This window comes from Oncorhynchus clarkii, chromosome 26 (assembly GCF_045791955.1).
Source record: "Oncorhynchus clarkii lewisi isolate Uvic-CL-2024 chromosome 26, UVic_Ocla_1.0, whole genome shotgun sequence".
Classification (NCBI taxonomy): domain Eukaryota; kingdom Metazoa; phylum Chordata; class Actinopteri; order Salmoniformes; family Salmonidae; genus Oncorhynchus; species Oncorhynchus clarkii.
In genome coordinates this window covers 42,679,730-42,695,056 of record NC_092172.1, presented here as the reverse complement: position 1 = coordinate 42,695,056, position 15,327 = coordinate 42,679,730, and the positions used below count along the sequence as shown (strand labels likewise).

At 47.4% G+C, this 15,327-nt stretch overlaps 1 protein-coding gene across 1 annotated transcript in view; it reads right to left on the bottom strand.

The window, feature by feature from the left end:
• The window catches only part of LOC139384623 (otogelin-like), a 135,203-nt gene that overhangs the window by 66,871 nt on the left and 53,005 nt on the right, over positions 1–15,327 (bottom strand). The window contains exons 22-27 of the mRNA XM_071129441.1: positions 13,753–13,860; positions 12,787–12,925; positions 11,415–11,549; positions 10,207–10,353; positions 9,110–9,229; positions 8,844–8,960 (exon numbers count right to left, since the gene is read on the bottom strand). Coding sequence (XP_070985542.1) covers positions 8,844–8,960; positions 9,110–9,229; positions 10,207–10,353; positions 11,415–11,549; positions 12,787–12,925; positions 13,753–13,860 — 766 coding nt within the window. The remainder of the gene's footprint in view (positions 1–8,843; positions 8,961–9,109; positions 9,230–10,206; positions 10,354–11,414; positions 11,550–12,786; positions 12,926–13,752; positions 13,861–15,327) is intronic.

The following is a 15,327-nucleotide window of genomic DNA, read 5'->3' as shown; positions in this document are numbered from 1 at the left end:
GCTGATAGAGGATAGGGGGTTATGTAATGTGGAGAAGAGATAGGACAGCAGACCAGCTGATAGAGGATAGGGGGTTATGTAATGTGGAGAAGAGATAGGACAGCAGACCAGCTGACAGAGGATAGGGGGTTATGTAATGTGGAGAAGAGATAGGACAGCAGACCAGCTGATTGAGGATAGGGGGTTATGTAATGTGGAGAAGAGATAGGACTGCAGACCAGCTGACAGAGGATAGGGGGTTATGTAATGTGGAGAAGAGATAGGACAGCAGACCAGCTGACAGATGATAGGGGGTTATGTAATGTTGGGAAGAGATAGGACAGCAGACCAGCTGACAGATGATAGGGGTTATGTAGAGGATAGGGGTTATGTAATGTGGAGAAGATATAGGACAGCAGACCCCCTGAAAGAGGACAGGGGTTATGTAATGTGGAGAAGAGATAGGACAGCAGACCAGCTGACAGAGGATAGGGGGTTATGTAGAGGATAGGGGTTATGTAATGTGGATAAGAGATAGGACAGCAGACCAGCTGACAGAGGGTAGGGGTTATGTAGAGGATAGGGGTTATGTAGAGGATAGGGGGTTATGTAATGTGGAGAAGAGATAGGACAGCAGACCAGCTGACAGAGGATAGGGGGTTATGTAATGTGGAGAAGAGATAGGACAGCAGACCAGCTGATAGAGGATAGGGGGTTATGTAATGTGGAGAAGAGATAGGACAGCAGTCCAGCTGATAGAGGATAGGGGGTTATGTAATGTGGAGAAGAGATAGGACAGCAGACCAGCTGATAGAGGATAGGGGTTATGTAATGTGGAGAAGAGATAGGACAGCAGACCAGCTGATAGAGGATAGGGGGTTATGTAATGTGGAGAAGAGATAGGACAGCAGATGAGCTGATAGACGATAGGGGTTATGTAGAGGATAGGGGGTTATGTAATGTGGAGAAGAGATAGGACAGCAGACCAGCTGATAGAGGATAGGGGGTTATGTAATGTGGAGAAGAGATAGGACAGCAGACCAGCTGATAGAGGATAGGGGGTTATGTAATGTGGAGAAGAGATAGGACAGCAGACCAGCTGACAGAGGATAGGGGATTATGTAATGTGGAGAAGAGATAGGACAGCAGACCAGCTGATTGAGGATAGGGGGTTATGTAATGTGGAGAAGAGATAGGACTGCAGACCAGCTGACAGAGGATAGGGGGTTATGTAATGTGGAGAAGAGATAGGACAGCAGACCAGCTGACAGATGATAGGGGGTTATGTAATGTTGGGAAGAGATAGGACAGCAGACCAGCTGACAGAGGATAGGGGTTATGTAGAGGATAGGGGTTATGTAATGTGGAGAAGAGATAGGACAGCAGACCCCCTGAAACAGGACAGGGGTTATGTAATGTGGAGAAGAGATAGGACAGCAGACCAGCTGACAGAGGATAGGGGGTTATGTAGAGGATAGGGGTTATGTAATGTGGAGAAGAGATAGGACAGCAGACCAGCTGACAGAGGGTAGGGGTTATGTAGAGGATAGGGGTTATGTAATGTGGAGAAGAGATAGGACAGCAGACCCCCTGAAAGAGGACAGGGGTTATGTAGAGGATAGGGATTATGTATTGTGGAGAAGAGATAGGACAGCAGACCAGCTGACAGAGGGTAGGGGTTATGTAATGTGGAGAAGAGATAGGACAGCAGACAAGCTGATAGAGGATAGGGGTTATGTAGAGGATAGGGGGTTATGTAATGTGGAGAAGAGATAGGACAGCAGACCAGCTGATAGAGGATAGGGGGTTATGTAATGTGGAGAAGAGATAGGACAGCAGACCAGCTGATAGAGGATAGGGGGTTATGTAATGTGGAGAAGAGATAGGACAGCAGACCAGCTGATAGACGATAGGGGTTATGTAGAGGATAGGGGGTTATGTAATGTGGAGAAGAGATAGGACAGAAGACCAGCTGATAGAGGATAGGGGGTTATGTAATGTGGAGAAGAGATAGGACAGCAGACCAGCTGATAGAGGATAGGGGGTTATGTAATGTGGAGAAGAGATAGGACAGCAGACCAGCTGACAGAGGATAGGGGGTTATGTAATGTGGAGAAGAGATAGGACAGCAGACCAGCTGATAGAGGATAGGGGGTTATGTAATGTGGAGAAGAGATAGGACTGCAGACCAGCTGACAGAGGATAGGGGGTTATGTAATGTGGAGAAGAGATAGGACAGCAGACCAACTGACAGAGGATAGGGGGTTATGTAATGTGGAGAAGAGTTAAGACAGCAGACCAGCTGACAGAGGATAGGGGGTTATGTAATGTTGAGAAGAGCTAGGACAGCAGACCAGCTGACAGAGGATAGGGGTTATGTAGAGGATAGGGGTTATGTAGAGGATAGGGAGTTATGTAATGTGGAGAAGAGATAGGACAGCAGACCAGCTGACAGAGGATAGGGGGTTATGTAATGTGGAGAAGAGATAGGTCAGCAGACCAGCTGATAGAGGATAGGGGGTTATGTAATGTGGAGAAGAGATAGGACAGCAGTCCAGCTGATAGAGGATAGGGGGTTATGTAATGTGGAGAAGAGATAGGACAGCAGACCAGCTGATAGAGGATAGGGGGTTATGTAATGTGGAGAAGAGATAGGACAGCAGACCAGCTGATAGACGATAGGGGTTATGTAGAGGATAGGGGGTTATGTAATGTGGAGAAGAGATATGACAGCAGACCAGCTGATAGAGGATAGGGGGTTATGTAATGTGGAGAAGAGATAGGACAGCAGACCAGCTGATAGAGGATAGGGGGTTATGTAATGTGGAGAAGAGATAGGACAGCAGACCAGCTGACAGAGGATAGGGGGTTATGTAATGTGGAGAAGAGATAGGACAGCAGACCAGCTGATTGAGGATAGGGGGTTATGTAATGTGGAGAAGAGATAGGACTGCAGACCAGCTGACAGAGGATAGGGGGTTATGTAATGTGGAGAAGAGATAGGACAGCAGACCAGCTGACAGATGATAGGGGGTTATGTAATGTTGGGAAGAGATAGGACAGCAGACCAGCTGACAGATGATAGGGGTTATGTAGAGGATAGGGGTTATGTAATGTGGAGAAGATATAGGACAGCAGACCCCCTGAAAGAGGACAGGGGTTATGTAATGTGGATAAGAGATAGGGCAGCAGACCAGCTGACAGAGGGTGGAGGTTATGTAGAGGATAGGGGTTATGTAGAGGATAGGGGGTTATGTAATGTGGAGAAGAGATAGGACAGCAGACCAGCTGACAGAGGATAGGGGGTTATGTAATGTGGAGAAGAGATAGGACAGCAGACCAGCTGATAGAGGATAGGGGGTTATGTAATGTGGAGAAGAGATAGGACAGCAGTCCAGCTGATAGAGGATAGGGGGTTATGTAATGTGGAGAAGAGATAGGACAGCAGACCAGCTGATAGAGGATAGGGGGTTATGTAATGTGGAGAAGAGATAGGACAGCAGACCAGCTGATAGACGATAGGGGTTATGTAGAGGATAGGGGGTTATGTAATGTGGAGAAGAGATAGGACAGCAGACCAGCTGATAGAGGATAGGGGGTTATGTAATGTGGAGAAGAGATAGGACAGCAGACCAGCTGATAGAGGATAGGGGGTTATGTAATGTGGAGAAGAGATAGGACAGCAGACCAGCTGACAGAGGATAGGGGGTTATGTAATGTGGAGAAGAGATAGGACAGCAGACCAGCTGATTGAGGATAGGGGGTTATGTAATGTGGAGAAGAGATAGGACAGCAGACCAGCTGACAGATGATAGGGGGTTATGTAATGTTGGGAAGAGATAGGACAGCAGACCAGCTGACAGAGGATAGGGGTTATGTAGAGGATAGGGGTTATGTAATGTGGAGAAGATATAGGACAGCAGACCCCCTGAAAGAGGACAGGGGTTATGTAATGTGGAGAAGAGATAGGACAGCAGACCAGCTGACAGAGGATAGGGGGTTATGTAGAGGATAGGGGTTATGTAATGTGGAGAAGAGATAGGACAGCAGACCAGCTGACAGAGGGTAGGGGTTATGTAGAGGATAGGGGTTATGTAATGTGGAGAAGAGATAGGACAGCAGACCCCCTGAAAGAGGACAGGGGTTATGTAGAGGATAGGGATTATGTATTGTGGAGAAGAGATAGGACAGCAGACCAGCTGACAGAGGGTAGGGGTTATGTAATGTGGAGAAGAGATAGGACAGCAGACAAGCTGATAGAGGATAGGGGTTATGTAGAGGATAGGGGGTTATGTAATGTGGAGAAGAGATAGGACAGCAGACCAGCTGATAGAGGATAGGGGGTTATGTAATGTGGAGAAGAGATAGGACAGCAGACCAGCTGATAGAGGATAGGGGGTTATGTAATGTGGAGAAGAGATAGGACAGCAGACCAGCTGACAGAGGATAGGGGGTTATGTAATGTGGAGAAGAGAGAGGACAGCAGACCAGCTGATTGAGGATAGGGGGTTATGTAATGTGGAGAAGAGATAGGACTGCAGACCAGCTGACAGAGGATAGGGGGTTATGTAATGTGGAGAAGAGATAGGACAGCAGATCAGCTGACAGATGATAGGGGGTTATGTAATGTTGGGAAGAGATAGGACAGCAGACCAGCTGACAGATGATAGGGGTTATGTAGAGGATAGGGGTTATGTAATGTGGAGAAGATATAGGACAGCAGACCCCCTGAAAGAGGACAGGGGTTATGTAATGTGGCGAAGAGATAGGACAGCAGACCAGCTGACAGAGGATATGGGGTTATGTAGAGGATAGGGGTTATGTAATGTGGATAAGAGATAGGACAGCAGACCAGCTGACAGAGGGTAGGGGTTATGTAGAGGATAGGGGTTATGTAGAGGATAGGGGGTTATGTAATGTGGAGAAGAGATAGGACAGCAGACCAGCTGACAGAGGATAGGGGGTTATGTAATGTGGAGAAGAGATAGGACAGCAGACCAGCTGATAGAGGATAGGGGGTTATGTAATGTGGAGAAGAGATAGGACAGCAGTCCAGCTGATAGAGGATAGGGGGTTATGTAATGTGGAGAAGAGATAGGACAGCAGACCAGCTGATAGAGGATAGGGGTTATGTACTGTGGAGAAGAGATAGGACAGCAGACCAGCTGATAGAGGATAGGGGGTTATGTAATGTGGAGAAGAGATAGGACAGCAGATGAGCTGATAGACGATAGGGGTTATGTAGAGGATAGGGGGTTATGTAATGTGGAGAAGAGATAGGACAGCAGACCAGCTGATAGAGGATAGGGGGTTATGTAATGTGGAGAAGAGATAGGACAGCAGACCAGCTGATAGAGGATAGGGGGTTATGTAATGTGGAGAAGAGATAGGACAGCAGACCAGCTGACAGAGGATAGGGGATTATGTAATGTGGAGAAGAGATAGGACAGCAGACCAGCTGATTGAGGATAGGGGGTTATGTAATGTGGAGAAGAGATAGGACTGCAGACCAGCTGACAGAGGATAGGGGGTTATGTAATGTTGGGAAGAGATAGGACAGCAGACCAGCTGACAGAGGATAGGGGTTATGTAGAGGATAGGGGTTATGTAATGTGGAGAAGAGATAGGACAGCAGACCCCCTGAAACAGGACAGGGGTTATGTAATGTGGAGAAGAGATAGGACAGCAGACCAGCTGACAGAGGATAGGGGGTTATGTAGAGGATAGGGGTTATGTAATGTGGAGAAGAGATAGGACAGCAGACCAGCTGACAGAGGGTAGGGGTTATGTAGAGGATAGGGGTTATGTAATGTGGAGAAGAGATAGGACAGCAGACCCCCTGAAAGAGGACAGGGGTTATGTAGAGGATAGGGATTATGTATTGTGGAGAAGAGATAGGACAGCAGACCAGCTGACAGAGGGTAGGGGTTATGTAATGTGGAGAAGAGATAGGACAGCAGACAAGCTGATAGAGGATAGGGGTTATGTAGAGGATAGGGGGTTATGTAATGTGGAGAAGAGATAGGACAGCAGACCAGCTGATAGAGGATAGGGGGTTATGTAATGTGGAGAAGAGATAGGACAGCAGACCAGCTGATAGAGGATAGGGGGTTATGTAATGTGGAGAAGAGATAGGACAGCAGACCAGCTGATAGACGATAGGGGTTATGTAGAGGATAGGGGGTTATGTAATGTGGAGAAGAGATAGGACAGAAGACCAGCTGATAGAGGATAGGGGGTTATGTAATGTGGAGAAGAGATAGGACAGCAGACCAGCTGATAGAGGATAGGGGGTTATGTAATGTGGAGAAGAGATAGGACAGCAGACCAGCTGACAGAGGATAGGGGGTTATGTAATGTGGAGAAGAGATAGGACAGCAGACCAGCTGATAGAGGATAGGGGGTTATGTAATGTGGAGAAGAGATAGGACTGCAGACCAGCTGACAGAGGATAGGGGGTTATGTAATGTGGAGAAGAGATAGGACAGCAGACCAACTGACAGAGGATAGGGGGTTATGTAATGTGGAGAAGAGTTAAGACAGCAGACCAGCTGACAGAGGATAGGGGGTTATGTAATGTTGAGAAGAGCTAGGACAGCAGACCAGCTGACAGAGGATAGGGGTTATGTAGAGGATAGGGGTTATGTAGAGGATAGGGAGTTATGTAATGTGGAGAAGAGATAGGACAGCAGACCAGCTGACAGAGGATAGGGGGTTATGTAGAGGATAGGGGTTATGTAATGTGGAGAAGAGATAGGACAGCAGACCAGCTGACAGAGGGTAGGGGTTATGTAGAGGATAGGGGTTATGTAATGTGGAGAAGAGATAGGACAGCAGACCCCCTGAAAGAGGACAGGGGTTATGTAGAGGATAGGGATTATGTATTGTGGAGAAGAGATAGGACAGCAGACCAGCTGACAGAGGGTAGGGGTTATGTAATGTGGAGAAGAGATAGGACAGCAGACAAGCTGATAGAGGATAGGGGTTATGTAGAGGATAGGGGGTTATGTAATGTGGAGAAGAGATAGGACAGCAGACCAGCTGATAGAGGATAGGGGGTTATGTTATGTGGAGAAGAGATAGGACAGCAGACCAGCTGATAGAGGATAGGGGGTTATGTAATGTGGAGAAGAGATAGGACAGCAGACCAGCTGATAGACGATAGGGGTTATGTAGAGGATAGGGGGTTATGTAATGTGGAGAAGAGATAGGACAGAAGACCAGCTGATAGAGGATAGGGGGTTATGTAATGTGGAGAAGAGATAGGACAGCAGACCAGCTGATAGAGGATAGGGGGTTATGTAATGTGGAGAAGAGATAGGACAGCAGACCAGCTGACAGAGGATAGGGGGTTATGTAATGTGGAGAAGAGATAGGACAGCAGACCAGCTGATAGAGGATAGGGGGTTATGTAATGTGGAGAAGAGATAGGACTGCAGACCAGCTGACAGAGGATAGGGGGTTATGTAATGTGGAGAAGAGATAGGACAGCAGACCAACTGACAGAGGATAGGGGGTTATGTAATGTGGAGAAGAGTTAAGACAGCAGACCAGCTGACAGAGGATAGGGGGTTATGTAATGTTGAGAAGAGCTAGGACAGCAGACCAGCTGACAGAGGATAGGGGTTATGTAGAGGATAGGGGTTTTGTAGAGGATAGGGAGTTATGTAATGTGGAGAAGAGATAGGACAGCAGACCAGCTGACAGATGATAGGGGGTTATGTAATGTTGGGAAGAGATAGGACAGCAGACCAGCTGACAGAGGATATGGGTTATGTAGAGGATAGGGGTTATGTAATGTGGAGAAGATATAGGACAGCAGACCCCCTGAAAGAGGACAGGGGTTATGTAATGTGGAGAAGAGATAGGACAGCAGACCAGCTGACAGAGGATAGGGGGTTATGTAGAGGATAGGGGTTATGTAATGTGGAGAAGAGATAGGACAGCAGACCAGCTGACAGAGGGTAGGGGTTATGTAGAGGATAGGGGTTATGTAATGTGGAGAAGAGATAGGACAGCAGACCAGCTGACAGAGGGTAGGGGTTATGTAATGTGGAGAAGAGATAGGACAGCAGACCAGCTGATAGAGGATAGGGGTTATGTAGAGGATAGGGGGTTATGTAATGTGGAGAAGAGATAGGACAGCAGACCAGCTGATAGAGGATAGGGGTTATGTAATGTAATGTGGAGAAGAGATAGGACAGCAGACCACCTGACAGAGGATAGGGGGTTATGTAATGTGGAGAAGAGTTAGGACAGCAGACCAGCTGACAGAGGGTAGTGGGCTATGTAATGTAATGTGTATGTCAGGCTTGAGAGAAGCCCCAGTAATACTAACAGCCACAGTAACATCAACCCACACAGAGATCTGTGAGACAGCCTACAGTAAGACAGTAAGATCCTGATTAATGTCTGTGCTTTACAGTGAGTCAAACGGCCTTTGGGAGGTGACTCAAATAACCAGAACCAACTCGCCCCCCCTCACACACCACACCCCTAGTACTCATCAACACAGACAGCTGAAACAGCAGTGGGAGAAACTGCATGTCACAGTATAGACACACACATGCTCTTCTGCACACACATACACACACACACAGACGTAAACACACACACACACACACACACACACACACACACACACACACACACACACACACACACACACACACACACACACACACACACACACACACACACACACAGACAGACACACACACACACACACACACACACAGACGTAAACACACACACACATATCCAGAAACAGATATCCACATGCGTATGCATACCCACTCTCACACACTCGCAACACAACCTTCCCTCCATTGGTTGAGCTGCTGGCTGTCATACTCCATACTCACCACCGGGTGGCAGACCAGGAAGACCTCGCTGAGCAGGACTCCACACTGCCTCTTGGAGAACGGCTCCCTCAGGGGGTTCAGACTGCAAGGGTGTCTGATGTCTGGGCTGTTAACACACTGGACACACGCACATAACTAACGTTAGAAGACGGACAACAGACACCTGTATCATGTATGAACACACGCACACGCACACACACACACACAGACTAATACACACACACTATCCACTGAGAATAGACCGTGGGGGGGTTTTTGAAACTTGCCTCAGCTGCCGTCCAGCTGTTGCCAAAATCCTGAGGCGTGGCAGAGTCTATGTTCTCTGGTGTCCTCATCTCATTGACCGTCCTCAGGTCAAAGTTCCCACACAGACCGCTCAGCTTGCCCTGAACACAGAACTCACATGAATATGACACCGATCACAGACCGCTCAGCTTGCCCTGAACACAGTACTCACATGAATATGACACCAATCACAGCTCTGTATAGTAATAAGGAAGGGCTTGGTGACCTGATGGTGCTAATCAAGATGTTGGTGACCTGATGGTGCTAAATCAAGATGTTGGTGACCTGATGGTGCTGATCAAGGGGTTGGTGACCTGATAGTGCTAATCAAGAGGTTGGTGACCAGATGGTGCTAATCAAGACGTTGGTGACCTGATGGTGCTAATCAAGACGTTGGTGACCTAATGGTGCTAATCAAGGGCTTGGTGACCTGATGGTGCTAATCAAGGGGTTGGTTACCTGATGGTGCTAATCAAGGGCTTGGTGACCTGATGGTGCTAATCAAGGGCTTGGTGACCTGATGGTGCTAATCAAGGGCTTGGTGACCTGATGGTGCTAATCAATATGTTGGTGACCTGATGGTGCTAATCAAGGGGTTGGTGACCTGATGGTGCTAATCAAGAGGTTGGTGACCTGATGGTGCTAATCAAGAGGTTGGTGACCTGATGGTGCTAATCAAGAGGTTGGTGACCTGATGGTGCTAATCAAGACGTTGGTGATCTGATGGTGCTAATCAAGACGTTGGTGACCTGATGGTGCTAATCAAGGGCTTGGTGACCTGATGGTGCTAATCAAGATGTTGGTGACCTGATGGTGCTAATCAAGGGGTTGGTGACCTGATGGTACTAATCAAGAGGTTGGTGACCTGATGGTGCTAATCAAGGGCTTGGTGACCTGATGGTGCTAATCAAGGGCTTGGTGATTAGTTGATTTGTTGAATAAGGTGTGACGGATTGGAGGATCCATAGGACTGGGTTGAGAAAGACTGCTATAGGAGACAGCAGCTGCTTTGCAATGACAGGGCCCATGTTATTCTAGGGTAGGGTATGTGGAACACTAACAACCCATGGTGCCTGACCTGCCAGCGTGGTCCAGCCTGGATGTGGACCGTGGTCTTGCGATCCCAGAGCACGGTCAGGTCCTCCTCGGGAACGTGGACCACGGTGAAGAGCCCAGCGCTCCATATGAACACCTCCTGCCTCCAGTCGATCACACTGGACGGGTTCTACACAGGGTGGAGGACAGGAAACAGGACAATGGACAGGAATTAGATCAATACGGATGAACAGGTTGAGGTGAGCCAGGGGGGTCGGGGGTAGTGCCCCCATGTGATTTTTTAACCTAATTTCTTCATGGTTTATTGTTCATTAAGGACAGAGGGCAAGACAGAGGACAGGGGAGAGGACAGAGAAGAGAACAGGGAAGAGGACAAGTTAGAGGAGGGAGAAGAGGACAGGGAAGATGACAGGAAAGAGGACAAGGCAGAGGTCAAGGACGAGGACAGGGAAGAGGACAGGGAGGAAAACGGGGAAGAGGACAAGACAGAGGACAGGGAAGAGGACAAGATGGAGGACAGGGAAGAGGACAGGGAAGAGGTGAAGATGGAGGACAGGGAAAAGGACAAGCTGGAGGACAGGGAAGAGGGCAGGGATCATGAATAAGGTAGTCTAAAATAGGTGATATTTGTGCCATAATTGGTAAGGTGTGACACTAGTAATGTGATATTCATTGGGTCTGAGGGGTCAGGGGTTAAGGGGTTTTAAGGGTAGTTTCTCTCTGTAATGTTTTCATCAAACAATTCTTATAACACTGTAGGTTACATTAACCCTATTGAAAGCAAGTAAGCAAACAAGTAACGAGCCGCTAGTGGAAACTGGGAGGCATCCCAGCGGTGGCCAGACTTGGTAGGACCACCAGCGGCAAGCTACCTGGTAAGGTTCAGGAGCAGGAGCAGGAGCATGAGCATGAGCATGAGCATGAGCATGAGCAGGAGCAGGAGCAGGAGCAGGAGCAGGAGCAGGAGCAGGAGCAGGATTATGAGCAGGAGCATGAGCATGAGCATGAGCAGGAGCAGGAGCAGGAGCAGGAGCAGGAGCAGGAGCAGGAGAAGGAGCAGGAGCAGGAGCAGGAGCAGGGGCAGGAGCAGGAGCAGGAGCAGGAGCAGGAGCAGGAGCAGGAGCAGGAGCAGGAGCAGGAGCAGGAGCAGGAGCAGGAGCAGGAACAGGAACAGGAGCAGGAGCAGGAGCAGGAACAGGAGCAGGAGCAGGAGCAGGAGCATGCACTTACTGGTTTGCCACTGTCGTCGTCGAACGCAATGAAAGATCTACCAATGTTGATGAGTAGAGATTTCCTGCAGATGACGCCGCTGTCGTAACAGTCCACGTTCTCAGCCGTCACACTCATCATCAGATCAGCACTGCTCTGAAGGTGGGATGGGAAAAACAACATGAAAATAGCAAGCTAACCCAGGACAGAACTATGCTACTGAAAACTACGAAACGTGTATATTGAGTATTTAAACCCTAAGCCAGTCTATTCATCAATCCCTTCATCCATACACGGATATCTAACTTTCACAGATTTCTTGCATTACATTTAGTCAACCCATTTTATTATCAAATAACGAGGAAACATATATGAACTTGAGTACTGGAAATGTGACTCTGGTACCTTTTCCTAGGTAGACTTTACACACTCTAACGTAGTCAAATATCACACCTTTACTAGATAGACTTTACACACTCTAACGTAGTCAAATATCATACCTTTACTAGGTAGACTTTACACACTCTAACGTAGTCAAATATCATACCTTTACTAGGTAGACTTTACACACTCTAACGTAGTCAAATATCATACCTTTACTAGGTAGACTTTACACACTCTAACGTAGTCAAATATCATACCTTTACTAGGTAGACTTTACACACTCCAACGTAGTCAAATATCATACCTTTACTAGGTAGACTTTACACACTCTAACGTAGTCAAATATCATACCTTTACTAGGTAGACTTTACACACTCTAATGTAGTCAAATATCATACCTTTACTAGGTAGACTTTACACACTCTAACGTAGTCAAATATCATACCTTTACTAGGTAGACTTTACACACTCCAACGTAGTCAAATATCATACCTTTACTAGGTAGACTTTACACACTCTAACGTAGTCAAATATCATACCTTTACTAGGTAGACTTTACACACTCCAACGTAGTCAAATATCATACCTTTACTAGGTAGACTTTACACACTCTAACGTAGTCAAATATTATACCTTTACTAGGTAGACTTTACACACTCTAACGTAGTCAAATATCATACCTTTACTAGGTAGACTTTACACACTCCAACGTAGTCAAATATCATACCTTTACTAGGTAGACTTTACACACTCTAACGTAGTCAAATATCATACCTTTACTAGGTAGACTTTACAGACTCCAACGTAGTCAAATATCATACCTTTACTAGGTAGACTTTACAGACTCCAACGTAGTCAAATATCATACCTTTACTAGGTAGACTTTACACACTCTAACGTAGTCAAATATCATACCTTTACTAGGTAGACTTTACACACTCTAACGTAGTCAAATATTATACCTTTACTAGGTAGACTTTACACACTCTAACGTAGTCAAATATCATACCTTTACTAGGTAGACTTTACACACTCCAACGTAGTCAAACAGTAGACCATCAAAGGTCCTGTAGTGGCGGTCCCCATAGGCTGTGCACATGGACGGACACGGACGGAACACACACTGGAATGTTCCATGCTGGCAGACACTGAAAGAGACACACAGCGTCAACCATCACGATTCAGTACCAACCTGCCAGCAAACTGCTACCACTTAATGTAAGCACATTCTGTCATAACTAATGGCCGCCTTTTGTTCGGGATGCCCCCCAGCGATTATCGTCTGTCCGAAAAGTAGGGATCTCGTCAACTGCCAAATGTTGAATCACCAGCGTTCATAGTGCTATTATACAGATCCCTATCTCTCCTCTCCTCTTGCTAACTGCTAGAAGAAGAAATGGATGGCGGAGAAGAAAGGAGACAGACTGGGATCACTGTTTCACTCGGCAGGGACAGAGAGACTGTTGAATGAACGGACCTCATACAAGGACTCTCTGTAAACCAGAGCTGGGAGGTGATTTTCTATGATAGATAGTAGAGGGTTATGGATATCAGGTGAACAGTCTCACCGTCGGTACAATCTATACAAGACTCATCACCTAAAGCTCAGGAATGATCCTGGAAAATTGTTAGCTGCTCGAAAGTTTGTCTTCAATTCGGCCACACATTGGCAGGTTTTACCAGGTTGCTGAGTCAACAAATTTGTCAGTGACTCAGATTCTTGAAATGTCATGGCAAATGAAAGCTGTATATATGATCGATCTTATAAGGGGTTGAATATAGAGGGGTGTTGGGAAGAAACAAAACCTCTCGGTGTCATACAGGAAATGATCTGAAAACCATTCACTAATTTATGACTGTAGATAATTAGGTTCCACTCTCTCCTAAAACGTGTTGCGTTTGATACATATCCTGTTTGGTTCAAGAAGAGTTTCATCTCTGGAAAAGTCTGTGTATGAGTTGTTTCTAAACGTACCATTGATGACAGGGGGAGGTGACTCTATCTCCTGGATAGTACTCTTTCCCCTTCCAGAGGCAGGGGCAGGCGTCAGGCTCAAAACACTCATCACCATGTTTCAGCAATCTGGGAAACACACGCAAACAAACACAGCTGTCCGGTTCATTCACTTTAGTTCAGAATTCATCTGTTTCTCTACTTGTAGAACAAAACTTACATTTGTTTGAATTTGCTTTGTACCTTTTTCACACATAGAGATACTGTGTCTCTGTGCAGGTACTCTACTAAGTTCATCGCCAATCGGACGATTTACATGGACTCCCCCACCGCCCTCCATTAACTCCCCCACCGCCCTCCATTGGTTTCCCCCACCGCCCTCCATTGGTTTCCCCCATCGCCCTCCATTGGTTTCCCCCACCGCCCTCCGTTGGTTTCCCCCACCGCCCTCCGTTGGTTTCCCCCACCGCCCTCCGTTGGTTTCCCCCACCGCCCTCCGTTGGTTTCCCCCACCGCCCTCCGTTGGTTTCCCCCACCGCCCTCCATTGGTAAATAGCCTACACATTGATTCGGTACCGGTAGCCCCTGCATATAGCCTCCACATTGACTCGGTACCGGTAGCCCCTGTAAATAGCCTCCACATTGACTCGGTACCGGTACCACATTGACTCGGTACCGGTAACACATTGACTCGGTACCGGTAGCCCCTGTATATAGCATCCACATTGACTCGGTACCGGTACCACATTGACTCGGTACCAGTAGCCCCTGTATATAGCATCCACATTGACTCGGTACCGGTAGCCCCTGTATATAGCATCCACATTGACTCGGTACCGGTAGCCCCTGTATATAGCCTCCACATTGACTCTGTACTGGTAGCCCCTGTATATAGCATCCACATTGACTCGGTACCGGTAGCCCCTGTATATAGCATCCACATTGACTCGGTACCGGTAGCCCCTGTATATAGCATCCACATTGACTCGGTACCGGTAGCCCCTGTATATAGCATCCACATTGACTCGGTACCGGTAGCCCCTGTATAAAGCATCCACATTGACTCGGTACCGGTAACCCCTGTATATAGCATCCACGTTGACTCGGTACCGGTAGCCCCTGTATATAGCATCCACATTGACTCGGTACCGGTAGCCCCTGTATATAGCATCCACATTGACTCGGTACCGGTACCCCCCTGTATATAGCATCCACATTGACTCGGTACCGGTAACCCCTGTATATAGCATCCACATTGACTCGGTACCGGTAGCCCCTGTATATAGCATCCACATTGACTCTGTACTGGTAGCCCCTGTATATAGCATCCACATTGACTCTGTACCGGTACCCCCTGTATATAGCCTCCACATTGACTCGGTACCGGTAGCCCCTGTATATAGCATCCACATTGACTCGGTACCGGTACCACATTGACTCGGTACCGGTAGCCCCTGTATATAGCATCCACATTGACTCGGTACCGGTACCACATTGACTCGGTACCGGTAGCCCCTGTATATAGCATCCACATTGACTCGGTACCGGTACCACATTGACTCTGTACCGTAATACCCTGTATATAGCCTCCACATT